Genomic DNA, 25,381 nt, shown 5'->3' on the forward strand with positions numbered 1-25,381 from the left:
CATGTTTATTGCAGATTATTTACAACTATGGAAACAACCTACCTGTCTGTCAACAGATGAATGGATAAAGAAGATGATGTATATATATACAGTGGAATGTTATTCAGCCCCTAAAAAAGAAGGAAATCCCACCATTTGTGCAACATGGATGAACCTGGAGGGCATTATGCTAAGTGAAATGAGCCAAACAGAGAAAAACAAATATTGCGGGATATCATTTATATGTGTAATATTTGAAAAAAAAAACCTAACACTTAGAAACAGAGTAGCATGGTTGTTGCGGGGGGTGGGGGGGGGATGCTGGGAGGGTCGGTGGTGGGGAAAATAGGGAATGGCTGGTAAAAGGGCACAAACTTGTAAGTTTGTTGTAAGATGAATAAGGTGTGAGGATGTAATGTGTAACATGGTGACTATGGTTGGTAATACTGTAATGTATAATTGAAATTTGCTGAGAGTAGAAATTAAGTGTTCTCACCACACACACAAAAAATGTTAACTATGTAATATGATGGATGTGTTAACCTTGAGGGTGGGAATCCTTTCACAAGGTGTACGTATATCATCAAATCATCATATTGTACACTTTAAATACATTATAATTTGATTTGTCAGTTATACTTCCAGAAAGCTGAAAAAATAAAAATAAACAAAAAAACCCCCTCAGTATTTGAGATTAAATTATCTGTTTTTCATTTTGGTTTTTATTTATTTTATTTTATTTTATTTATTTTATTTTATTATTTTATTTTATTCATTTTATTTATTTTATTTTATTATTTTATTTTATTTTTATTTTATTTATTTGTTTTTTTCCCCCCACAGCCCCAGTAGATAGTTGTATGTCATAGCAGCACATCCTTCTAGTTGATGTATGTGGGATGCGGCCTCAGCATGGCTGGAGAAGCAGTGTGTCGGTGCGCGCCCGGGATCCGAACCCGGGCCGCCAGCAGCCGAGCGCATGCACTTAACCGCTAAGCCACCGGGCCGGCCCTATGATTTATCCTTATATCTCATAAAATGATGTAAATGATGATGTTACAATTTCATTCCTTGCTGGTTCCAGAGAACTGTATTTTGCATCTATTGTTTAGAAATAATAAAGTAAGCAGAAAGAGACTAAATATGTGTTCAGTAATTTGGGAACATCATAATAGGTGAAATTTAAATATAATGTGACAGTAGTTTCTGTTTTCAGTAGTTTTTAAACTTTATTCCATCCCTGTGTTCTGACAGTGTAAATATGTAAAATGCTAGTGGAGCTCTGTTGTGACTGGCCCCACATCTTCTCTCTAGGTTTGATCCAGACCGGTTTGATGATGAATTGGTAGTGAAGACCTTCTCCTTGCTTGGATTCTCAGGCCCACAGGAATGCCCAGAGTTGAGGTGAGATGATAAAGAGAGTACAGTGAAAGGACAGATGCCAGACTTTGTGCTTATAATTGGATGATCACTGTTGATGAGAATGAGCAATCCAGTTGTTAATCTTCAGTAACCAGTTGACTTTCTTCCTGACTAGGTTTGCATATATGGTGACCACAGTACTTCTGAGTGTATTGATGAGGAGACTGCACCTACTCTCTGTGGAGGGACAGGTTATTGAAACTAAGTATGAACTGGTAACGTCATCCAAGGAAGAAGCTTGGATCACTGTCTCAAAGAGATATTAAAATTCTATACACTTAGCTTTGTTGCGGAAAATGACCATGTAGAAAATCTGTATTTACTCCTTTTATAAACCAAGTATTGTTGTGTAATATAAACACCTGTTAGTACTTCATTATGTAAATTTGGATTTTTGTATATCAGATTTTCTTAATGCATGATATACATTTATACTTATTGCATCAATATAGTGATTGTTTTAATGGGAAGCTTTCTACTTTTACTTTTTGTTTTATCACTTTCTGTGCAATTATATTCATATTCTTTTGCTTAGTTTGATCTCTAAAATTAATATTCTGGAAGAGAGAAGTTATTTTGCACACTTTGGTGAATCATATTTTGTGAATATCATAAAAGAGAAATATAGTCCTAACTCCTTTATGTACTTCCAATAAATCACCTTAAAGGAAAACAAAAGGACTTCCCATAATTTTATCCCTTGGATTAGTATTTTTATTTTCTGACTATAAATTAGTTTGTATTTAATCATTGTTAGTAGGTTTGAGTACTTCATTGGGTAACCTACATTGTGTTTGCTATTTTTATGCCTTTCCAGACAGTAGTGTTCATTTCATGACTTACACAAGGCTCATGATTTTGAACAGTTCTGAATCATTTGGAAAATAATATAGTTGCTTTTTAATGCGTTTCGAAGTGTCCCTCCTAAGTGACAAGCTAAGATTGAGGCTTGTCTGTCCTGTTTTGCTGGAAATCTTAGCAGCACTATACTACTCCACTAACTATCATTTGTGGAGAATACAGAATTCCTAAATTTATTATTTATTATTATGTCATATACTAAACATAATGAACTTATGATTAAAAAATGAGAGAGCACTAAGCAAAAACCAAAACCAAATTAAAAAAAAAAAAAACAAAGATGGGTGAAAGTATTGCAAAATATATGACAGACAGGGATAATATCCTTATTACATTTAAAGAGCTCATACAAATTGGTAAGAAAACATACAATAGATAAATGGACAAAAGACATGAGTACACAGCCTTTACAAGAGGAAACAGCTAATAAACTTGTAGAAAAATGGTCAGTCTTACTGGTAAGCAAAGAAATATTGGGTCTATTTCAAAATATTTTAAGTATCATTCAGGATTTACACTTTAGTAATGATAAGTTTTATATTTAATACTTGTTTTATTGATAGCATTGTATTTTAGTCCACCTTTTTTGGTTACTCTGTTCTTGAAGAATTCTTCTTTTTAAAGACAACTGAAGGAAATATGCCACGTGCAGCTTGAGAGGAAAGGAAGAAAAATGATAAATGTTTGCAAGTGGGTTTGTTTTTTTAGTTTTTTATAATTTTATTTATTTATTTATTTTTCCCCCCAAAGCCCCAGTAGATAGTTGTATGTCATAGTTGCACATCCTTCTAGTTGCTGTATGTGGGACGTGGCCTCAGAATGGCCGGAGAAGCGGTGCGTCGGTGCGCGCCCAGGATCCGAACCCGGGCCGCCAGCAGTGGAGGGCGCGCACTCAACCGCTAAGCCATAGGGCCGGCCAGTGGGTTTGTTTTTGACACTGCTGAATTTCACTTGTAGTTTTAGTTTTGTGAATGCACCCTAGTTACTAATTGAGTGATTTTATGCTGTGTTTATGGTCAGATGGCTGACATTGTAGACCTACTTATGGGTGGTCAACATAGAATTTAAGTAATTAGATGCAACCTTTATTTCTGAAAAAAAATATTTAATTTATGGAATAATTTAAATCCTGAAACTTTAAGTGAAATGTATTCTTAGTTGCTAGCATCATATTGTTTCTAAAAAGGCACTTGTTAAATTTATTCCCTCTCACCTATCATTTTCTATGGTTTGCATAGACAGAGCATCTTCCTTTGTTATCCAGGTACCTTAATTGGTTTAGAAACTGGCAGTGGAAGGTTAGAGTGGGCAATTGATATGTAAACCAAGTGTCAGTAAAATCAGATGAGATAAGTGGAATTTTAAGGAAAGTGAGACCTGATCAGCAATGACCAAGGCAAAACCAGCAGCCGAGCCAGCGAGTCGGGGGGGCGGCATGTTGCTAATAAATGAGGCAATGTGTAATTACTAATAATGCTTAGAATCAAGGAAAATAGAGGATAGAAGAATCAGCTGAATAAGCACATTTTATGCATAGTTACATGACTAACTTAAAGCATTAAAAAATAAATCATCTTCTAGAGAATTTTAAAAAAATACAAATACTGTTAATCATGTATAAAATAAGTTATTCGTTCCTTGTTGTTCTTACTTGGCCCTGTGTATTTATCCAATGACGGAAATTTTAGTAGCCTCAGTGTCACTGATGGCTCGCAGCAGGACTCCAGCAGGACTCTCTAAGTTTTATAGCTTTTTGGTTTTCTTGAATCTATTTCTTCACTGATTTTGATCTGCATTCTTTTTGATAGTTTGGAAGTTTATTGTTAAAAACATCAGCTCAACACGTTTTTTATGGAATGAAAGGGCTCTTCTACACTTTGTGTTAGTAAAATTCAAGGCAGAATTAATTCTGTGCATGTGTTTGGGAAAAATGAAGAGCTCACGTGCTGTTTATCTGGCCTGCAAATGTGCTGTTCCATTTTTTATATAAGTAGCTTCTATCTTATTCATAGACCATATGTCAAAATTTGTTTTCTTTATCTTAAAATAGTTTGTATTTTAAAAACAAAATTTTGCTTTTTTTGTTTTTTGTGAGGAGGACCAGTCCTGAGCTAACATCCAATGCCAATCCTCCTCTTTTTTGCTGAGGAAGACTAGCCCTGGGCTAATAGCCGTGCCCATCTTCCTCTACTTTATATGGGACGCCGCCACAGTGTGGCTTGACGAGCGGTGCATCAGTGCGCGCCCGGGATCCGAATCGGCCAACTCCGGGCCGCTGCAGCAGAGCGTGTGCACTTAACCGCTTGCACCATCGGTCCGTCCCAAAAATTTCGTATGTTTATTATGAAAATTATATAGGTTTATTGTAGAGAAATCTAGGAAATACAGAAACACAAAAATAGCAAACTCAGTCACCTGTAGTCCCAGTACTTGAAGTTAGCCTGTGTTAAGCTTCTGAGGTAGATCCCTGTAGTCTCTTTTTTCATCCACATGTAATTTTTACAGACATATTATACAAACGTTTATGTATAAACGTTCATTTAATATATTATGTTTTCTACAATTGGAACATCAGTACTTTTCTCACTCAGAATGTAAGCACAGATTTTTGTCATTCTTACTTTTTCTCTCTTTCTCTTCTCAGATATTCTTTTCAACTTTAAAAATGGCCCTACTTCTCCATCTGTTTTATCAAAACAATTATATATTTGTACATCTCAGTTGCTCAAGTCATAGAACAATCTAGGTGTTACAGTGGGCATTTAAGAAATGAAATTACTTAACAATCCTAAGAAAAATCTTCAGTATAATTAAGTTCAAATTGAGATGGCATTTCAACTTTTAAGAGGCAATCTTAAGAATCCTTATTGTTTTTGGACTTTGGGGCAAACAAATGAAGATTTGTCCCTGAAGACATCTTTATTTTTTTCTCCAGATTCATAAAAAGCACTGTTAACCCATGAAATGTACTTTTTTCACATGTGATTATGTTGACATGGTGAAAACCACTTAAAAAAACACAATTCTACTGGGTTTGTAAAACTGAGGACATGCAGTGGCATCAAGGAGTAGTTTAGTAGCTGTGAGAGAAATGGACACTGTTTTCAAGGGCAGGCTTTTATAATGTCAACAAATTGATCCTAGTGACTTATTTTTCTTCTTAGCCAGTCCTATGCCTGTTTCCTCAGTAACTAAGACGAGTGATTAAGGTAGAAGGGGAGGAGGTCGGGGGTATGACAACAAAGCAGTTACTGTTACTGCAGAAGTCAGAGGACTCAGCACAGCCAGAAAGGGTAACAGTGTTGCCTCACACCCTCATGAGTGCCCTGCACTGATAAAAAGGGTGAGACCGAACCTCGAAGTAATAGTTGAGCTGAAAGGAGAACACGGGACTGGAGCAAGCATTTGTCACAAACCAAATACTTTATATACCTATCTCATTTAATCTTTAGTGCGTAACAGTAGGTTCAGTGATAAACTAAAATAGTTTTTCATTCCTGCTAGAAGAAGTACTGTAAATGAAGATAGGCAAATACTAGCTAAGAAACAGTACGTAAAAGATCTAAACTTCAGATTATCTTAATATCTTCAGTGGGGCAGGCCGGCCCCGTGGCTTAGCGGTTAAGTGCACGTGCTCCACTACTGGCGGCCTGGGTTCGGATCCCAGGCGCGCACCGATGCACCGCTTCTCCGGCCATGCTGAGGCCGCGTCCCACATACAGCAACTAGAAGGATGTGCAGCTATGACATACAACTATCTACTGGGGCTTTGGGGGGAAAAAATAAATACATAAATAATTTAAAAAAAATATCTTCAGTGGGGTTTACTGGTGTATTTTGTTCTATTTAAGAGGGAATCAGGGGCCGGCCCTGTGGCTTAGTGGTTAAGTGCGCGCGCTCAGCTACTGGCTGCCTGGGTTTGGATCCGGGCGTGCACCGACGCCCTGCTTCTCCGGCCATGCTGAGGCCGCGTCCCACATACAGCAACTAGAAGGATGTGCAGCTATGACATACAACTATCTACTGGGGCTTTGGGGGAAAAAATAAATAAATAAATAAAATTAAAAAAAAAAAAGAGGGAATCAAGCAATAATTTCAAATGACGTACTGTTCATAATAGCTAAAGAAAATGCTTAAAAGAGTAATATAACAGCAGTATTAAAAGAAATCTTACAGAAGAAAACTAATCCTGTTAACTCAACCACATTTGTACAACTGTTTAAATTTTTTCCTGTTTCCGTGTACATATATTTTTATATATTTTTGCCACTTGGCAGTCATAACAATATGGTCTAGTTTTCACTTGTTGAATTTTAAACATTTTCCTTTGTTCATATTTGTAAGGGCTTCAGGAAGTAGACGTTTTGAAGGGGATAGGTTTTTAAAATAGAAATCCATTTAATGTTTGGTTTATAGCATTGTATGACACTGAGTGAATGGATAATTGTAAAATTGGAGCTGGGAGCCATTTTGTAAAACATCCAGGGAATAAACAAAAAGGCAGGAAATGACCTTCCTTCTTCCAGTTCACGCCCCTTTTCATTGGTTTACAGTTTGGTGGGTGTCTTTCTGCAGATTGGGAATGATCCTGTTACAGCATGGATAAAATGCCACAAGCAAATGAGTCACAAATATCCTGTTTGGTAATTTAAACAAAGAAACAGAACATTTATTTACATCTAAAATACTTGCAAATTCTTGTTTTAATTAACACAATGGTTGAGAATGAAACTGTTACCTCACTATTGTAACTGTATCGTACATAAAGTTGTCAAGTGCCTGTCTCCAAAAAGGCAATCAATAAATATTTTTGAATAAATGAATGAAATCTTTGTTGAGATTTTCTGTGCATGTAGAATAAACTAAACTATTGAAGTCACTTAATAGTTGAAAAAGATTTCCAGATTGCCAAACTACTTCTAATGGTAATAGTACTTCAGGATATGCTAAGTACCCCATTACAAGAAGTATTTAAGATGTGTGGACATGTTTCAGAGATGCCTTTATTAGATGTGAACATAGATTTATAATAGTCTGCAGTTACACAAAATATCAACCAAAATAGTTGATAAGCACGTAGTCCTTTGTTCCTTATATATCTTATCACTAGATCATCATTAAACCTTAAGTATTTAAGGATCAGAGTTTCCTATTAGGTTAGTGAGAGCATTATTTCCCAAGTGTGTCTCGTGGAACACTATCCTGTGAGATAATCTGAGGAAAAGTTTCCTTGATCGTATTCATTCTCAGATTCTCCATACTATATTCTTTCTCAGATACTTATAATACATGTTAATATATTGTAAGTGCTGAGAAGTTCTGTGTGGAAACTTATTTTAATTTGGTTTAACACTGAATGTTCCAGATATATTTGATGAAGGTACCCCTTTTTCTAGTTAGACCTATTATCCTGTAAAACCAGTGTTTCCTGAAAGCAGTGTTCTATAGAACAGAAACCTTTTGTCCAACATGTTCTAGAGACAAATAGGAGTCTCAGGGAACATCTTAGCTAGTGCCTCAAACTATGCATGGTCCAGAGATTCTCCAGACTAGGAATGACCATAGCCTTACAACCAAACGACCTGAATTCCATATTCTCTTGCTCCCTTACCTCTCTTTCTCTGTCAGAGCACAGCCCTCTTGCTCTACTGACTCTCTCCTATACCCCTGTCCTGACTTCCATTCCTATCCAAAGAAACGGGACCCATTTAGTCAGGCAACAGTTTTTTATTGAGCACTTAATGCATGCCAGATCTTACACTAGGCACTGGGGATCTAGCAGTGAACCAAACAGACATGACATCATTACTGTGTTCTGTCCTTTCTGTGCTTCACTCCAGGAGGGAGAACCCCAAAGTCTCATGTCCCAAAGCTTAACCTTCCAGTACTCAGAGCTCTCAGGGTCCTGGATTTGGAAGCAGCCCAAGGACTCTTTAGGTTAGTGGCTGAAAGGGACATAGGAAGGATCTTGTAGATGACTACATGACAAAGAACACAGAAGGCTTCAGCTATAGGCTGTAGTGGGGAAGAAGCACAAGGAACTGTTGGGAGTCAAACTGTTATTTTTGTTATTTTTAGTGTGTGAGCAAGAGAATTAAACTAGGTGTCTTATCAAGGAAAACTGTTAACATTGATGCTGAGTAGGAATATTGGAGAACTTGCAGAGTGAGAAGAAACAAAGCTAAGAATTGGTGGGACTAGGTTAAAGAGCAATATTTATTACAGTCATTTGTATGAATTATGGTTTAATTATACCACAGCACTAGGTGTGTTCAACTTTCATGATTTGTTTCTTATATTGCAAGGTCATCAGCTAATTGATAATTGATTTTTAGAGCTTAAAAGGACCTTGTAGAGATTATATGGCATAGCCTGGTACAATTTAAAAATTTAGAGGGAGAAGCCTCGGACTCCTGGGAGTAGAAGACTAATGTTATTGGGCTTTCACTGTGGAGTTTTCTTGTATCCTGAAAAGATGTGCTTAAGTCTATGCTGCTATTATAGTCATAGGATTTCGTTACACTTTCAAGGAGATGTAGATTCAGAAGGAACTGGAAAATTACAAAAAAAAATTCTTGATACAGAATCTCTTTGAGGGAGATGCAAATGTGTTTTGAATGTTAAATTTACTTAGATTTAAAAATACATATCTTCAAGCAAAGTTGCCATGACAACCTTTCTTAATGTGTGTATAAAATTTATGTCTGTTTCTTTGAGGTTTTCATCTTTCCCAGTACGGGATTTAATCACAATAATTGGGCACTGTGGTATCTTTCTATCCGGGTGGTGCCCTGTGGGAATTATATAATTTTGGAAAATGCAAATCAAGCAATAGGGCAGTTCTGTAGCATGGTGATCCCACCGAGATAAATGACACCTTGTTCTCTCCGTGATCAGAGAGTGATCTGGTTTCAAACGCAAGATGAAATTTTGGATTGAAGTACAACCGCGAGTTTGTTCTGAGTTTCTGATTTTTCTTATTTAGAGTATTTATAAGAGAGCCCTCGGAAGTTTGGGAAATTCTGGACCAAATCTCTTGGTTAGCCCCCAAACTGATCCATCCTCCCTGGGATCATCTAAATCCAATCTAGGCCCCATGGCTTAGTGGTTAAGTGTGTGCGCTCCGCTGCTGGCGGCCCGGGTTTGGATCCTGGGCGCGCACTGACGCACTGCTTCTCCGGCCATGCTGAGGCTGCGTCCCACATACAGCAACTAGAAGGATGTGCAGCTATGACACACAACTATCTACTGGGGCTTTGGGGGGAAAAAAATAAATAAATAAAATCTTTAAATCCAATCCATTGTTAATATCATAGGGTGACTCAGAATCACAAGAGACTTCTCTACAATGTGCACAGAGGCACTCCAGAGCTGCCTTCTGGCCTGATCTCCAATCCAGCAATGCTAGAGAGATCCATTATCAGACCTCTTCACTTCCTTTTACCCCACTTCAGATACCCTTGTCTATTAAACTCTGTTTTGCGTGTCAGGAGCCAGGAGGAGAGTACTGGGATATTGGAGACCCAAAGTTTAGGAGGAGGGAATTCTCATCCTCAATTCTGGAAATAAGAATTTATTAAGCAATGGAATATGGACGTAGTCACTGGTACCTTTTAGTAACAGTAACTGACTTTTACTTAAGAACTTTTTTTTTTTTTTTGGTGAGGAAGATTGGCCCTAAGCTAATGTATGTGCCAATCTTCCTTTATTCTGTATGTGGGTTGCCACCACAGCATGGCTTGATGAGTGGTGTAGGTCCGCGCCTGGGATCCAAGCCTGCAAACCCAGGCCACCGAAGCACAGCATGCCGAACTTAACCACTATGCCACTGGGCTGGCCCCTTAACTTAAGAACTCTTAACATGGATGCCTGAAATTTTGAGATGCTTGCTGAAGAGCTATGTTTTTGTTTTATATTTTAGGTCCTCTGTGGTGCAGTTTAAAAAATTAACATTTTGTAATAATTTAAGAACCCCTGAGGACAGTTAATTAACTAAGTTGAGGTCAGAAGTATGATCTATTAATATATTAGCTTTGATTTACTTTAGTCTTAATAGACTTTGTAAAACTATGTTACATTTAAAAGAATCCATGGATATTTTCTAATCCACTCCCCTCATATAAGGGGGAAATTAAAGCTGAGAGAGGTTATTTTATATGAGAATTTGCCCAGGCTCATACAATTTTTTTTTTTTTTGCTTGTTCAGAATGATTTTTTTTTCTTTTGGTTTCATTTTATTCTCTAAAGGAAGAATTTAAAACAAAGAAAAGGCCTTCTAAGCAAAAAGAACTGGCTAAATTAGTATACTATTATTGGTAACTGAGAGAAATAGGATAATAGTCTCCTAAAAACAAACAAAACCCTTGAAAAGAGATGTTCCACAGTCCATGCTATGAAGTTTATAAAGGTTTTCGGGTTTATTTTTATTGTAAGAGGCACAATCAGGGCTGACTACATAATTTGTGGGACCCAGTGCAAAATGAAAATGTGGGGCCTTGTCTGGGGACAAAGTCCATCTCCCACCCCGTGGGCCTGCTCTTTTAACCTATGGTGGATGGGTGACTCCCAGGGAATTGAAATTCCCATGCTGGGGAATTACCTGGATCAGGAGTAGTCAAGAGGGCCCCGCCCAGTCCCCTGGTGAACATGCTGTGGCGTGGCCAGCCCAAGGCAGGGATGACCGGCTTCCTTGACGGGCCTCAAGATGCTGCAGAGCAACCGCTTGTGGGACCTGGCCCTCCCCACGGCTGCACCCAGGCTTCCACTGAAGGGTGACCATGACAGAAGTGGGCCTCCTCCACCGACTCCCCTGCTGATACAATCCTATTGCCCTGCACAGAAGGCAGCAGTGGTCATGGGCAGGGGTGGGGAGAGGGAGGCCAGGTGGGGCCCACAGCCCCGCGGAACAGGGAGTTGGTCACTGAGAACCTGTCCCTGCACAGAAGGCAGCAGTGGTCATGGGCAAGGGTGGGGAGAGGGAGGCCAGGTGGGGCCCACAGCCCCTCGGAACAGGGAGCTGGTCACTGAGAACCTGTCCGGGGAAGGAAAGAGGTGGGCTTTAAGACCCCTGTGCATGCTCCGTGGTCCCATTGGACTTACAAAACACAAATTCAAAGATAAAATTTTTAAGAGTTTCACTCTAGTGCCCTCACAGCATTAAACTCCAAGCATAGGGCCCTCCTGAGCAGCAGGATTCTGTGGGACAGCACTGGTCATGGCCGTGGAGCCAGCACCCCTGGCCTTGTGTGGCACCGTGCTGTGACTCAGTGGTTTGTGAGGGCTATTCTGCCTGGTTGTATGCAGGTGTTTTTCCAAATACCCATAAATATCATATTTATGATTTATCATCAAGTGGTTTAAACCTCTCTAGGATGTCTTAAAATTATTTACAAAATAGGCAATTAATAGATGCCAAACTTCGGAAAAAAAAGCAATTTCATAATACACTATTAAATTTGCAAAAGTGTTCTAGTACACTAAAAATCTCTTAAACCCCATTTCACTAATGGAACTCTTATTTTTCTGTATTTTAATCAGAATTGCTAAATATTTTTCTGCTGGAAGGTAAAATAGATTTTTCTGCTGGAAAGTATAATAGAAATATCATCATAAAATCCTATGAAATATTTCAGTGATATGAGTCATTTACTTATTCATATGGATAGACGTTTAGATAATAGAAGTAGCTAACAGAAATATGTGGAAAATATATTGTTAATTCCTGTGGAGGAGGAAGGAAGAAGTCCTACTGATGTATTTTAAGTGTAGTTACATTCACTGTTCCCTGCCATTTTAAGATATCAAAATTATTCTGTTTGGCTCCTTTCTTTCCAAGAGGCTACGTAAAATTACTTTGACATAGAAAATCATGAATCGTTTTTGTGCTGTTAACCTCTTCTACATTCCATTTCAGGAGCATATCAATCAGCGGTCAAGAATACCCTTATTCTTATCAACCTTGTACTCACCCAAGTGAGACTCATTACCATGCGACATAGTGTTTAGTTAGCAATCTTGTCCAAGTGTAACCTCTTTTCTGTATTACTGAAACTGACGAGAAACAGATTGTTATTTAAAAAGTTGGCATCTTGGGAAATCACACTGTAGGTCGGTTAATACTCAGCATACAGGTTCTACTGGCATTAATGCATAATCAGAAAACTGGTACATTTCAAACTCTTAGCAATTCATGTTAAGTGAAGGTCAGTGTGGTTTTCAGTAATAAAAACCCAGTTAATACATTTTGAGTTTTGAAGTTTTGTAAAATCTTTAACATAATTTAAAACAAAAGTATGAACAAAAGTAGCTAATTTTAGAAATCCAGTTTTTGTGAACTGGTGATCTGTCTGCTGTGAGGAAACTTATGTTTATGCTTTAGCTCCGAAATTCACTGTTTTGTTGGGGGGGAATATGCAAAGCCAATTTTAGGAGCAACTAAAGAACTGAAGAATTTTTATTCTTCAAACACATGCCTTTCAAGATAAATTGTCTACCCCATTGTTATACCTATACACAGAGATACATTATCATGAATAATTTCAGGTTTATATTGTCCACTCTCATGGTTTAATGGAAAAAATTTTTTCTCTTATCTTTCACAAGGAAGGGAGCTATTTTTTTTGTCTCCCACAGGAAACTATTATAGATTACTAAGTATTTAAATATAATCCCTCCAGGTTGTATCTTGAGTATATGGTATTCCTCTCTTTATAAGTGTAATTTCTTCTTGAAAAATGTTTTTTATTGGGTATTGGATAGTATGAAGGGATTCTTGTTGATTTTCTTGAATGTGCTAACAATATTGTGGTTATGTAGCAAAATGTTCTATTTTTTAGAGATATATAGTAATGTATCATGGGTTAAATGTCATGATTACTGTAATTTTCTTTAAAATTCTTTAGCATAAAAATAAGATAAGGTAAAATAGAAGCTGTTGTTACATCTAATTAATAGGTATTTGTGTATTCATCATACCATTCTCCATATGGTATGTTTGTAATTTCCATAATGAAGAGAGAAAAAAATATGACTTTCAATAAAAAAGAAAAAAATGTATGAGAATTGTGGGCTATATAGCTATTGACTTTCTGAAAATGAGGGTTTTGTTTTTTTTTTACAAACTAATTTTGATGGATGTGTATTCTTTCCAGGAATTTTTAACTTATTTCTTAAAATGTGCGTTCATACAGCTGTAAAGCACAGAATGCTCTATTGTACAGTAAGCCTTTTTTCCCCAAATAGTTTGGTACATTTTTAACCATTATATCCATATCCCTAAAATTGAGACCAAAGTTTATATCACTAAAACTGAAACCAACATTTCAGATGATAACACTTGCCTAAAAATGTAAAGCTTAGATTCCAGCCATTTATCTTTTGATCACATACAGAAAATTCATTTCAAAAATACATTCAAATTATATACACTTGGTATGAAAATTTCCTGATAGTCTTAAATCTGATTAAAACCCAGAAATGTACATAAATACTATGAAAATGTTTTGTTCTTAGTGCTGTCAAGTGGATTCGGACTCCTAGTGACCCTGTGGACAGCAGTGCAGAGCCCTGCCCAGTCTTTCTGCGCCATCCTCTCACCTTCCAGCACTGTACTAGCCAGTGCTCTACTGCTATTCACAGGGTTTTCATGGCCAATTTTTTCAGAAGTGGGTGGCCAGGTCCTTCATCCTAGTCTGTCTTAGTCTGGAAGCTCCACTGAAACCTCTCCACTCTGGGTGACCCTGCTGGGATCTGAAATACCAATGGTGTAGCTTTCAGCATCACAGCAACATGCAGCTGCCACGGCCTGACAACCGACAGACGGGTGATATGGTTTCCCCACCTGGAAACGAACCCGGGCCTCAGCAAGCTCTGAATCTTAACCACTAGACCACCAGGGCTGGCTGTGAAAATATTAATCACTGATAATTATTTTTCTTGTTTGGGGTGAGAAGGAGAACTCAGTTAACCATGTCATTGTTTGAATAAAAACTCTGCTTGCATTTCTCCTGTAAAATCTCTAACAGGAATTTAATTGCACAAAAAGGAATTCTTTTAAAATTCATTGAAATATATGTATTCATCTATATTCATTCATTGAAATATATATTGTTGGGCCAGCCCCGTGGCTTAATGGTTAAGTGCATGCACTCCACTACTGGCCGCCCAGGGTTCGGAACCCTGGGTGCGCACCGACGCACTGCTTCTCCGGCCACGCTGAGGCCGCGTCCCACATACAGCAACTACAGGATGTACAACTATGACATAAAACTGTGTGCTGGGGCTTTGGGGAGAAAAAGGGAAAAAAAAAAAAAAGGAGGAGGATTGGCAATAGATGTTAGCTCAGGGCCGGTCTTCCTCAGCAAAAAGAGGAGGGTTGGCATGGATGCTAGCTCAGGGCTGATCTTCCTCACCAAAAAAAAAAAAAAAAAGAAATATATATTGTAATATACAATATATATACATATATACCCAATTTGGTATTGCCTGATAAAGCAATAGCAGCCAGAAAACTAATTTTAAAATTCTCAAGGTGAAAAACGAAAACAGTCCAAAATATCTTCATTAAGAAGAAAGACATTCTTTAATAGTTTCCAAGCATTTAATGTAAAACCAGGAAAAAGAATAAATTTGTATGGATATGAAACAGCTGGAATCATTATTTAGGTGCCATAGATGCTATTTGTTCTCTAATAAATTTAAAAATGAATGAGAAAATACAGTAATATTAAATACTAATTGACACTGTTAATAAGGTTGATACTAAAGCTGGTAGGTTGATGTCATTTAAAAGAGAGACTGAAAATTTTGGGACAAAGAGTTAGTGATGAAAACAATGATTATAGTCAATTAGCATGTCAATGGTGTGCAGGAAAAATCTGAGGAGAATGTCTGGAGTGAATGGGTATGTCTTCTAGATGTTGTAAGAAGAGCTATGTAAACAGTTCTGTTGAGCAACGTTTATTTCTTTTGAGCCCATACTATCAGGCATTGTCCTTACCTTAATTTCCTCGTTTAAGGATCGAGTTACTAGGATGATATACATCAGGGGAATTCCACAGACATAGTGCATCTTTATTTCAGCAGAAGAATTTGACACTTTCTCACGAGTCGTGTCACTATGATGATGGAACGTTGGATAAGGGTGAGTTCTTTAAGGTACATTCACAGGTGGCCAAATTTAAGGTATATTGATAGTGGCTCTGAATGACTGAGGCGTTTAGTGCAAGCCATCAGGCTGTCTTCTTGGCCTTGATTTGTTCAGCATTCTTATTAAAGGCTATGGTGAACCCCACAGTCTTGCTTATCACATCTCTAGATGATGTGAAGCAAGATTATTTATTTTCAAGGATTCAAATTTGAGACAAAGCCAAGGTATAACATATTGGAAATAAATATAAACAACTGCAATTAGATTAAAAAAAAAAATCAACTGTACTTGGCATGACTGGGTTAATATGTAAAAAATCTAAGAGTTTTTAATGCTTACTTTGAATCAAGCTGATGATAAAATTGCTAAAAAAATGTTATCTTGGGCTGCATTAATAAAAGTATTCTCTGTGATTTTGGGAGATAGTCTCACTGGACTCTTAGAAAAATAATCCATGTTAATTTTAGAAAAATTAAGATGAACAAAAAACCCCCCTACAATCCCACCCCTCGGATAATACATATACACACGATATAGGTACTTTTATAGATCTTGTAGTTGTTTCCTTTTTGCTTAAATTATGTTGGTGGCAGCACAAGTGTATATCTATGTCCTTGGAGCCTTAGATTCTGCTTAGTGTTAAAAGCTCTCTTGGTGGAGATTCCCAGCTGCCAGAACTTGGAATCACAGACCATCAGAGCCAGAAGGGCCGTTTCAGCTGCATCACCGCGGAACTTGTTAGAAATATAAATTAGAAATATAAATTGGGCCAGACCAACTGAATCAGAAACTCTCGGGGTGGGGGTCTAGGAATCCCGTGTTTTAACAAGCCCTACAGGTGATTCCAGTCCACACTGAAGTTGCAGAACAACGGACCTGAGCTTAACCCTTTGATTTTTCAGATAAGGAAACTAAGATCCAAAGAGGTTGTCACAAATTAATTTGAGAAAGTACTAGAATCTTCACGCAGTGATTCCTAAAATGAGGAATGATCCCTCAGAGAGATTTGTTTATTGGGTTAATGCTAAGCAGTATTTGAAAGAATGCTAGGTGGGATAAGTGTAATGGGGGAAGAGTCTGTCTACCATTTAACACACCTGGTGGGTTGCTTACAGTTCAACAGTAGCCTTTTGATCCACTGAAATTTAATCTGAGAGAAAAGTTTGCTTGGTCTAGTATGTTTTATTCATTTGATTTTCATCCGTGTCTTATTCCCTGAAGCAGGTTTATGTGCCGTTTAAGTAACTACCCCATTCCATCACTACTCTCTCATCAGTCTCTAGAGTGGGACCCCGTGGCTTTCATTTTTAACAAGCTTTTCACACTTAAATCTGAGAACCACTAATACAGAAGATATTTAAAGTGGTTAAGAATAAAACTAGTTGGACTGGACCAACATCTTCAATATCCTCTAATTTGAGTGTCACAGTGAAAACTCAATTTGCTAATGTGTATATCATAGAGCCAATATAATAACATCAGAGATTGCTCCAGAAAATTAAAATGATTTTTTTTGAGAAACTATAATATAGTTTCCTCATCATCTGGAGGAAAAAAAAAAAAAAAGAGGTGAAAAAATCCCTGTAGGAAGGCCAAGGAATCACAAAAGCAAGAACAAGAGTTGAAATAATGGATCTTGTTCTAAACTACAAATGTAGTCAACCTTGACTTTCCGCAGTACAAGTAAAGGTCACGGACTTGATAATATCTCAGCAGTTGTCAGGCATTTTAGTTTTTAAGATTACATTGTGTGGAGTAGTCAGATTTAGGACGAAAAGATACAGTATCCGGAGAGTAAGAACAGAATAATAACTCTGCAAGATCGAAATGATCTACCTTGAATTTCTGTAGCATTGAAGGTTTTTCCAGGTGCTTTCACATAAACTTTTATTTTATCCATGTAACAGCCCTGTGAAGAAGGAAATTAGTACCGGCAAAACCGTTCCGAAACTTGAAATACTGAATCCACGAGGACAACAGACAGCGAAGTCGACGGCGGCCGGGGAGTGACGGGAAGGCTGCGGGCGAGGAAGGGAACCGCGGCTGGGCAGGCACGCAAGGCTGAGGTCCAGGGACGGCGGACAGGAACACAACAGAGGCTTCAGTGGGCACACACGGGAGGAGCCCTGGGATTATCTGCACCACAGAGGATGGAGGAGGTCAAGGATGAAGCGAAAAACGGAAAGCGAGGTGGCGCGTCAAGCCGCATGGAAGCTCTGCGGCCCGAGATTATCCCTCAGGCCGCTGACCGCGGGGCGGCGGCTGCGGCGCGCTGCGCCGGACTAACAAAGGCCGCCGGGGGCCTCGCGAGCCACGCAACCGCGGGGCCCGAAGGGTTAACGGCGCGCCTCCCGGCCCGCTCCCGTCGTCGCTAGGAGACGCCGGAAGTGGGGGGGGCGGCGCGGGTGGGAATCTTTTTCGGGCGCTCGGGGGCGGACGGAGGGAGCGCGCGTGCGCTCGCCGGGCCGGCCGTCGCCGCGGTGACCGTCCTCGAGTCGGCCGGCTCGCGCCCCGCCCCCGGCCCCGCCGCCCCCTCCCCTGCCGCGCGCGGGGGCTGCTCCTCGCTCCTCCCGCGTTGCCGCCGCCGCGCCCCCCTCCTCTCCCGGCCTTGGGTTTCCCTGGCGCCGCCGCCGCTCCCTCTGCGGTCCGCCTGAGGAGGAGGAGGATGTGAAGATGGCGGAGCTGCAGATGCTGCTGGAGGAGGAGATCCCGGGGGGCCGCCGGGCCCTCTTCGACAGTTACACGAACCTGGAGCGGGTGGCCGACTACTGCGAGAACAACTACATCCAGGTGCGACGCCGCCCGGCCGGTGCTCGGGCGCGGGGGCAGCGGGCGCGGGGGCGCGGGCCGGGCCGGGGGCAGGCGCGGAGCGGGGGCTGTGGAGGGGCGCGGATCCGGCGCTCGGAGCGGCCTGGCCTCGGCGCCCGTTTAGCCGCCGGCATCGGTCCTCGGTGCGGAGTGCTGTGTCCCGCCCCCGCTCGGCGGCGGGGCAGGCGGAGGGCGGCGTTCCGGGTGACAGAACCCTGCCCGGCCGACGGCGGCGGCGCGGGGCGGACGGCGCCCTCCCCCGAGCTCCGGAGGGCTCTTGAGGGGCTGTGTTGCTGCAAAGTAGTGTGCCTCCGTTTTCTATTCGTGTGAAAGCCGCAAGAGACCGGTTTTTGCGTGTTTGTTTTTAGGTTCTAACCGGGGATGCGGTAGAAGAGCAGTTGTCTCCTAGTGGAAGTTATTGCCATTTTTTTTCCCTGTGGAGAATGAGAAGCTGCATGATAATGGGCTGGGTCCCCCCCCCCCCATCCCGTTAGAATAGGTAATTTTCCTGTGGGAAAAAGAATAAAGAATTGTCACTATTTTTCAGAGAGAATTAGGAAATGATGCTCAGGGTTTAATTTTTCCCTTGATGGTTGGTTTGGCACAGGGACTTATAGTGGTAGGGGTGTGTGTGTGTGTGTGTGTGTGTGTGGAGGCGGGGGATGTTGGGTGAGACGAGATCCAGCTGCGCCTGGATGGAGCAAAAGATTATGTGGCTTAAAAAAAAATTCTTCAAAAATTATTTGAAAGGGTAGGTTAAAACGCACAGTTTGCAAATTCAGCATCTTTTGTTTTCTTTATCGCTTATTCTGAATCATAGGTTCTACCTCCATTTTTTTCCCTTCCCATTTAAATTCTCTCGGGATAAAGGTGGCAGTGGAAGTACATTAAGTTGTTTCTTCACTATGGTCTTTTTTCCTGCTCCCACCTCCATCTTCCAGGCATCCTTGTTAACATCAGCTGTGTTGGGAAGCATTCTGAAGTCTCAGTGTAAGCTTAAAAAAAAAGGTGTTAAAATTTTTCGTAGATTTATAAATTTTGTAAGGACCACGTGGCTAATCAAAGATGGTATTGTGTGAAATTTTACTAGATTAGACATATACTGAACTCTGTATTCTCTTGTAGGGAATATTTGTATTGGAGAATGAACAAGACATAATACAGGGCTTTTCCCTCCAAAGAGGCTGTTGAAAGTATGGCCAGTAGGAAAAGAAAGAATGTGTCGTGTGTCAAAGATTATTGCAAAAAATGTAATTGTCCATATTTGTGGGGTGCTTTGCTGATATTGAGTGGGATAGGAAAGATTCAAAGGTTCAGTTGCTCAGTTTTCCACTAAACGTATTTGAAAGTCTTTTGTGGCCTGGCGCTGTGTCAGAGGTTGATGATACACACCTAGTGTGTACAGAATTTCATAGTGTAGTTAGTAGGAGAGGCTGATCTGTGAGCACATGGATACCATATAGTGTGTCAGTTTATACTCTGTAATGGACTACAGGTGTGAAGAAAGCCTGGCGGAAGCTGTGCTATCCCCAGGGAATTCAGTCTCTAGGAGAAGCAAATCTGTAGGACTGAAGTGGTCATTCCATTGCCTCCTGCAGCATAGTATGGGAAAGAAGTATAGGTCAGAAGACAGACTCAGGGTGGAAAAGTGGTTGGGTTGCAGTTATTACCAAAAGAGAAACAGATTTGTCTCTCTTTGGAAGAGAATTTTTATTGTAATTTGAAGGTATAGTTCTCTTAGATTATGATTGTACGTAAAGGTAAAAGTACATGGATTAATAATGCTGAGAGGTTAAAAGGATCAGCGTTTGTCATCTTTTTATATATTTAATACATTTCTTCCAGTTGAGAAGAACGTTACTGCCATCATTGTCTGTCATAGCAGTGGGACTCAAAATTTAGTGTGGTGGCATTTTAAAATTAAAAGTATAAATTTGATTAGTAGAAATAGATTCGGATTTAAAAATATTTCTTCAGGGCCAGCCCCGTGGGTTAGCGGTTAAGTGCTCGCGCTCTGCTGCTGGCGGCCCGGGTTCGGATCCCGGGCGCGCACGGATGCACCGCTTCTCCGGCCATGCTGAGGCTGCGTCCCACATACAGCAACTGGAAGGATGTGCAGCTATGACATACAACTATCTACTGGGGCTTTGGGGGAAAAAATAAATAAAATTAAAAATATTTCTTCAGTGTAGCATCTAAAATAGATTTTACACTTTCGCCTCTTAGATTATCACCTGTTTTAGGATCCAGTGGGTATGTTATTGGTGTTTTCTTCCCAGATAACAGCTCTTACATGATTTGTTTGTGGTAAGTTGCTAAATAGAACATGGTGATAGTGGATTTGTGCTGACCCAGCTGCACATTTGACTGCCCCTCCTTGTGACCAAAGAACTGACCAGCAGGGGTTTTGATGCTGCCTGTGACCCTGCAATAGATGAAAGTTAATTGGTGGGATCAATGATTAGATGGTCAGTTTAGCCTTATTATAGCATCATGCCCTAACCACTAGCTCAAGTTAGCTGACCCAACACTCATTTTACTTTGTGGAAATGTAATTTTTGCTTGTAAAGCAGAAAAAAGAAAAATCTGTGAATTCATGTGTAACAAATGGTAAGGTCCTTTGCTCAGTATTCTTAAATAGCTGGTTTTATGCATAGGAATATCCAAAAATTAAGGTAAATAAGAATATTCTAAATGTGGGTTATATTTAGTGTGAAAATTGAGCAAAGGAAGGAAAATGATTGCACTGTCCTTCTGAAAACAATTGTACTGTGTTTAAATTGTTTCTCTCTTATAAAAATATTCTTCAGATATATTATTGGCATTAGGAGTGATCAGATGTTGCCTATATTAAAACACAAAATCTACAGGTAGAGCAGCCTTGTAAGTAGTAGTTTTCCAGGTTGTTATTATTATTATTTTTAAAGTTTATTTTATTTTATTATTATTTTTTTTATGAGGAAGATCAGCCCTGAGCTAACATCCATGCTAATCCTCCTCTTTTTGCTGAGGAAGACCAGCTCTGAGCTAACGTCTGTTGCCAGTCCTCCTCCTTTTTTTCCCCAAAGCCCCAGCAGATGGTTGTATGTCATAGTTGCACATCATTCTAGTTGCTGTATGTGGGACGAGGCCTCAGCATGGCCGGACAAGCGGTGCATCGCTGCGCGCCCGGAATCCGAACCGGGGCCGCCAGTAGTGGAGCGCGCACACTTAACCGCTAAGCCACGGGGCCAGCCCCACTTTTCCAGGTTATTAATACAGTTAATATTAGAAATTTAAAAATCATCTTTAGTAAAAATTAAGATGATTTTGTTTTATTATTTCAACCTCTAGAAAAAGTGATAGTAAAAATATTTTTTCTAAAATGTGATGATAAAAAGCTTTGACTACAATTTGCTGATATTTACCTGATTGATTTTCTTTATTTCTTGCCTGTAAAAAAAAAAGGACGTAGTAATTGTTAAGGACTTTTTGTTGAGATACATGTAAGACCTGAGCTTCTTTTCTTCATGTATTGATATAAACATTGATCCCTAATCTAGGAAGTGTCCAAAAATTTTTTTTAAATGTTTTGATTAACTTGGAATCTACATTTTTACAAATAAAAGAATTTTATAATAATCAGTTGCTTTAATGTTTTGGTAGATGAAGTAAGTTTAAAGTTGTTACTTTTCTAAAGTAAAAATCAGAAAAAACAACTTGTTTGTATTTACATTTTTCCTTTTGTTAGATTAAAGAAAGTTGTTGCTTTTTGTGATAATTCACATAGTGATAATTCACATAGATATGTAGTAAAATTCCATTGTCCATTGTTTGGATTAAGAGCAAAATCATACAATATCGTGGGTTTGCTCAAAAGAACAGAAACTAAGAAATTACTCTAAAATTTTGTCTGAAATATTTTTCTTTTGAATAATAGGAGAGATGTCATTAGTAACTTTCCTTTTTTTCCTCTTTATTTAGCAAGGATACTCCCAGAATTCATTAAAAATTGCGTGAAAGATTTCTAAGGAGATAATAGAATCGTGGCTTGTTACTAGTTTCATGAAAAGGTAATTACTAAAACGATATAAAGATTTAAAATTCTTATTTAATAAAAACCATTAGAATACATGCTCATTGTTGAAAAATTATTGGAAAATACAGATAGGTATTAAGGAAGAGAATTAAAATTGCTCAGTCATTTTGAATACACATCTGGCATTTATACTTTTAAATCTTTTTGATATACACAACTAAATATCGTATTTTTATAAAAATGGGTTCATGTTCTATATTACCTCTATACTTTAAAAAGGAACTTTTAGTGGTGCTAGGTTTGACTTTGTTTTTTATGGATGTCTTGGAAGATACAGAAAGGAGGTTTGTGTTGATGTGTTTGAGTTCTGTTTGCTCTCACAAATAGAGGAATCTGTGGAGTACCTAGAATGAAGAGGGAGAAAGAGAGGGTCATTTGAGAGTAGACGTTTGAGGACTGATACTTACGTCCTTCCCTGTGACTTATGTCTTTAACCTCCACAGAGAGGAGTGAGCCACATAGGTGGACATCAGACTGAATTAGGGAGACTGAATTTCCCTAGATTGAGGTGACTTAACTCATCAGGATTTGATCAAGGTTTATTATCCTCCAAGAAACTGGTCTTGACTTCCCAGCAGAGACATTTGTGTTTGGATTTTTAGTGACAAACCAGTCATTTTCAAGACCTTTGACAGGATTGCAAACACAGACTAAATTATATTCTGAGCCCCTTACTCTTTTTATAATTAAAACATTTTTAATTTAGTTTTAATGAATTTTTAATTTAATTTTTAAAATAACTTTTTATAGTTTTGTCATCTGTGCACTTGCTCTCCTTTCTTTTCCAAGGTACTTAGTTGGCCTCTTAATTCCTTTCATTGATCCGAGGACTCCAGCTGCACTTCATTTTGCCCTGCCTTGAAGAGCTTCCTGGTGCAAAATGGCCCTTTCCTCAAACAGTTCATGAACTCTTCCTTCACTCTGTCATCTTACCTTGGTAGGATTAATGTATGAATGTGGGATAGATTTGCTTCATCCAGAGTCTTCTTTCCTCTCCCAGAGAATAGTTTATAACCACATTGATTCACTTATGTGTAGAATATATAGTGGAGATATTCTTGAGCATGAGATCCTTTTGGTGTCACTTTCCTTCTAAAATGCAAGGAATTTTAATAGTATGCTGTGGCAGTGTGTGTAAATGTAATCTTTTGGTGGATGAATGGAAACATCCTAAAAATTTAACTTAATCTTTTGGTAGATCTACAGAAATATCCTGAAAATTTTATTCAACTCTTTGTAGACTTTTAATAGCTTATGGTTGAATTTTTATGGGAGTTACTAATAGATTGGCTTCATAGAGTAGCATGTGGAACAGTACCTTCTACTTTGAATTTTTCGTTTACTTTGTGTTCCACATATAAAGCTGCTAGAGGGTAGAGTCATATGTTAGTTTTTTCTGTATCCTTCCATAAGGCACAGGATGTTGTACATATAGTAGACACTGATTAAACAGTCACTGAGTGCCGGAAGTACATACTTGAATGTGCTAGAGACTGTGCACTGAATTATTTTATAGTCTGAATGTAACTATCTCTAAATTTGTCTTGAAAGTTTTTTCTATTAGATATTGTAAGTGACATTCATATTCTCTAAGCATTACTTAGAATGCAGCTATACAGTCGTTACCTTGCAAGGAACAGAATTTTACTTTTTATTTCTTATACAAGTAATAGAGCTTAATGTAGAAATTTTGGACCACAGAGCAGCTTTACCTTGAATCATTTACAACATGGATTTTTTTTTTCTCATTTGATTTTTAAAATCAGGCTTATTGAGATATAATACACATATAATACCATTCACCCTTTGTAGGTGTAAAGGTCTATGAAATTTGACAAATTTATACAGTTATGTAACTCTCACAATATAAAATTTTCTAGTTTTAGCCAATGATGAATACAGCTATAAACATTTGCAAACAGATGTTGGTGGGACATTTTTTTTTTTTTTGTGAGGAAGATTGGCCCTGAGCTAACATCTGTTGCCAGTCTTCCTCTTTTTGCTTGAAGAGGATTGTCCCTGAGCTAACATCCATGCCAGTCCTCCTCTATTTTTTGTATGTGGGACACTGCCATAGTAGCATGGGTTTAATGAACAGTGGGTAGGTTCACACTTGGGATCTGAACCTGCGAACCCCAGGCCACGTAAGTGGAGTGTGTGAACTTAACCACTGTGCCACTGAGCTGGCCCAGGACGTATATCATCTCAGTTGGATAAATTTAAGGAATTGGCTCCACTATGGCATCCTGATGACATTGCATGTGTCCACGTAGGCTGCATAGGCAAGGTTTGAACTGCAGGTGATCTGAGTCTTGGCTTGTGATTCTCTTGGAATATGAGATTATGGGAGGCTTGTGAGGAGCTGCTGCGAGACCTTTTCTCCCTCACTTTCCTATTTACCAAGGAGACTATTGTGATACAGTTTCTCCTCCTGGTTCTCTCTGGGATGAAGCCTTCTGTTGCACTGGTTAGGATATAGCTGCAGGCTATAAAACTTAAGCTGCAGCATGGCGTTGGCTCTTCAGCAACAGAGTATGTCATCCATGTGCAATGATTTGGCCCCTTTTGGTTTTGCTCTGCGCAAGGGCCTCAGCTCTTGCTATGCTTCCTTTTGCTCTCTATATAAATAGTAGACTTTTTTTTTTTTTTTTAAGATTTTATTTACTTATTTTTTTCCCCCCAAAGCCCCGGTAGATAGTTGTATGTCATAGCTGCACATTCTTCTAGTTACTGTATGTGGGACGCGGCCTCAGCATGGCCAGAGAAGTGGTGTGTCGGTGCGCGCCCGGGATCTGAACCCGGGCCGCCAGCAGCAGCGCACACGCACTTAACCGCTAAGCCACGGGGCCGGCCCAATAGTAGACTTTTTGAATCTAACAAGGGCTTGAGTGAATCTGTCAGATCTTGCCTTCCCTTTGCCTTGACAGTAAATATTTAACAGTGTGATTACTGGGTTATATGGTAAATGTAGGTTTAACTTTATAGAAAGTGCTGAATTCTTTTTCAAAATGATGGTACCATTTTGCATTCCCACCAGCAAAGTTCTAGCTACTCTTTATCCTTGTCAGCACTTGATTTTGTCAGGT

General features: G+C 39.2%; 2 protein-coding genes across 10 annotated transcripts in view; both read left to right on the forward strand.

Annotated features, from left to right (window-relative positions):
• Positions 1-7,090, forward strand: part of CYP20A1 (cytochrome P450 family 20 subfamily A member 1) — a 60,267-nt gene extending 53,177 nt beyond the window's left edge. For both annotated transcript variants that reach the window (XM_004426810.3, XM_087435662.1), the window contains 2 exons: positions 1,294-1,383; positions 1,517-7,090. In XM_004426810.3, coding sequence (XP_004426867.1) covers positions 1,294-1,383; positions 1,517-1,667 — 241 coding nt within the window. In that variant the 3' untranslated portion in view covers positions 1,668-7,090. The remainder of the gene's footprint in view (positions 1-1,293; positions 1,384-1,516) is intronic.
• Positions 7,091-17,916: 10,826 nt separating this feature from the next.
• The window catches only part of ABI2 (abl interactor 2), a 121,945-nt gene continuing 114,480 nt past the window's right edge, over positions 17,917-25,381 (forward strand). For 2 of the 8 annotated variants that reach the window (XM_087435682.1, XM_004426815.3), the window contains exon 1: positions 17,917-18,199. In XM_087435682.1, coding sequence (XP_087291808.1) covers positions 18,083-18,199 — 117 coding nt within the window. In that variant the 5' untranslated portion in view covers positions 17,917-18,082. The remainder of the gene's footprint in view (positions 18,200-25,381) is intronic. The other 6 variants (XM_087435678.1, XM_087435681.1, XM_004426816.3 and 3 more) reach the window with 4 other exon arrangements.

This window comes from Ceratotherium simum, chromosome 9, assembly GCF_057802395.1.
Source record: "Ceratotherium simum simum isolate JZ-2026a chromosome 9, ASM5780239v1, whole genome shotgun sequence".
Taxonomy (NCBI): domain Eukaryota; kingdom Metazoa; phylum Chordata; class Mammalia; order Perissodactyla; family Rhinocerotidae; genus Ceratotherium; species Ceratotherium simum.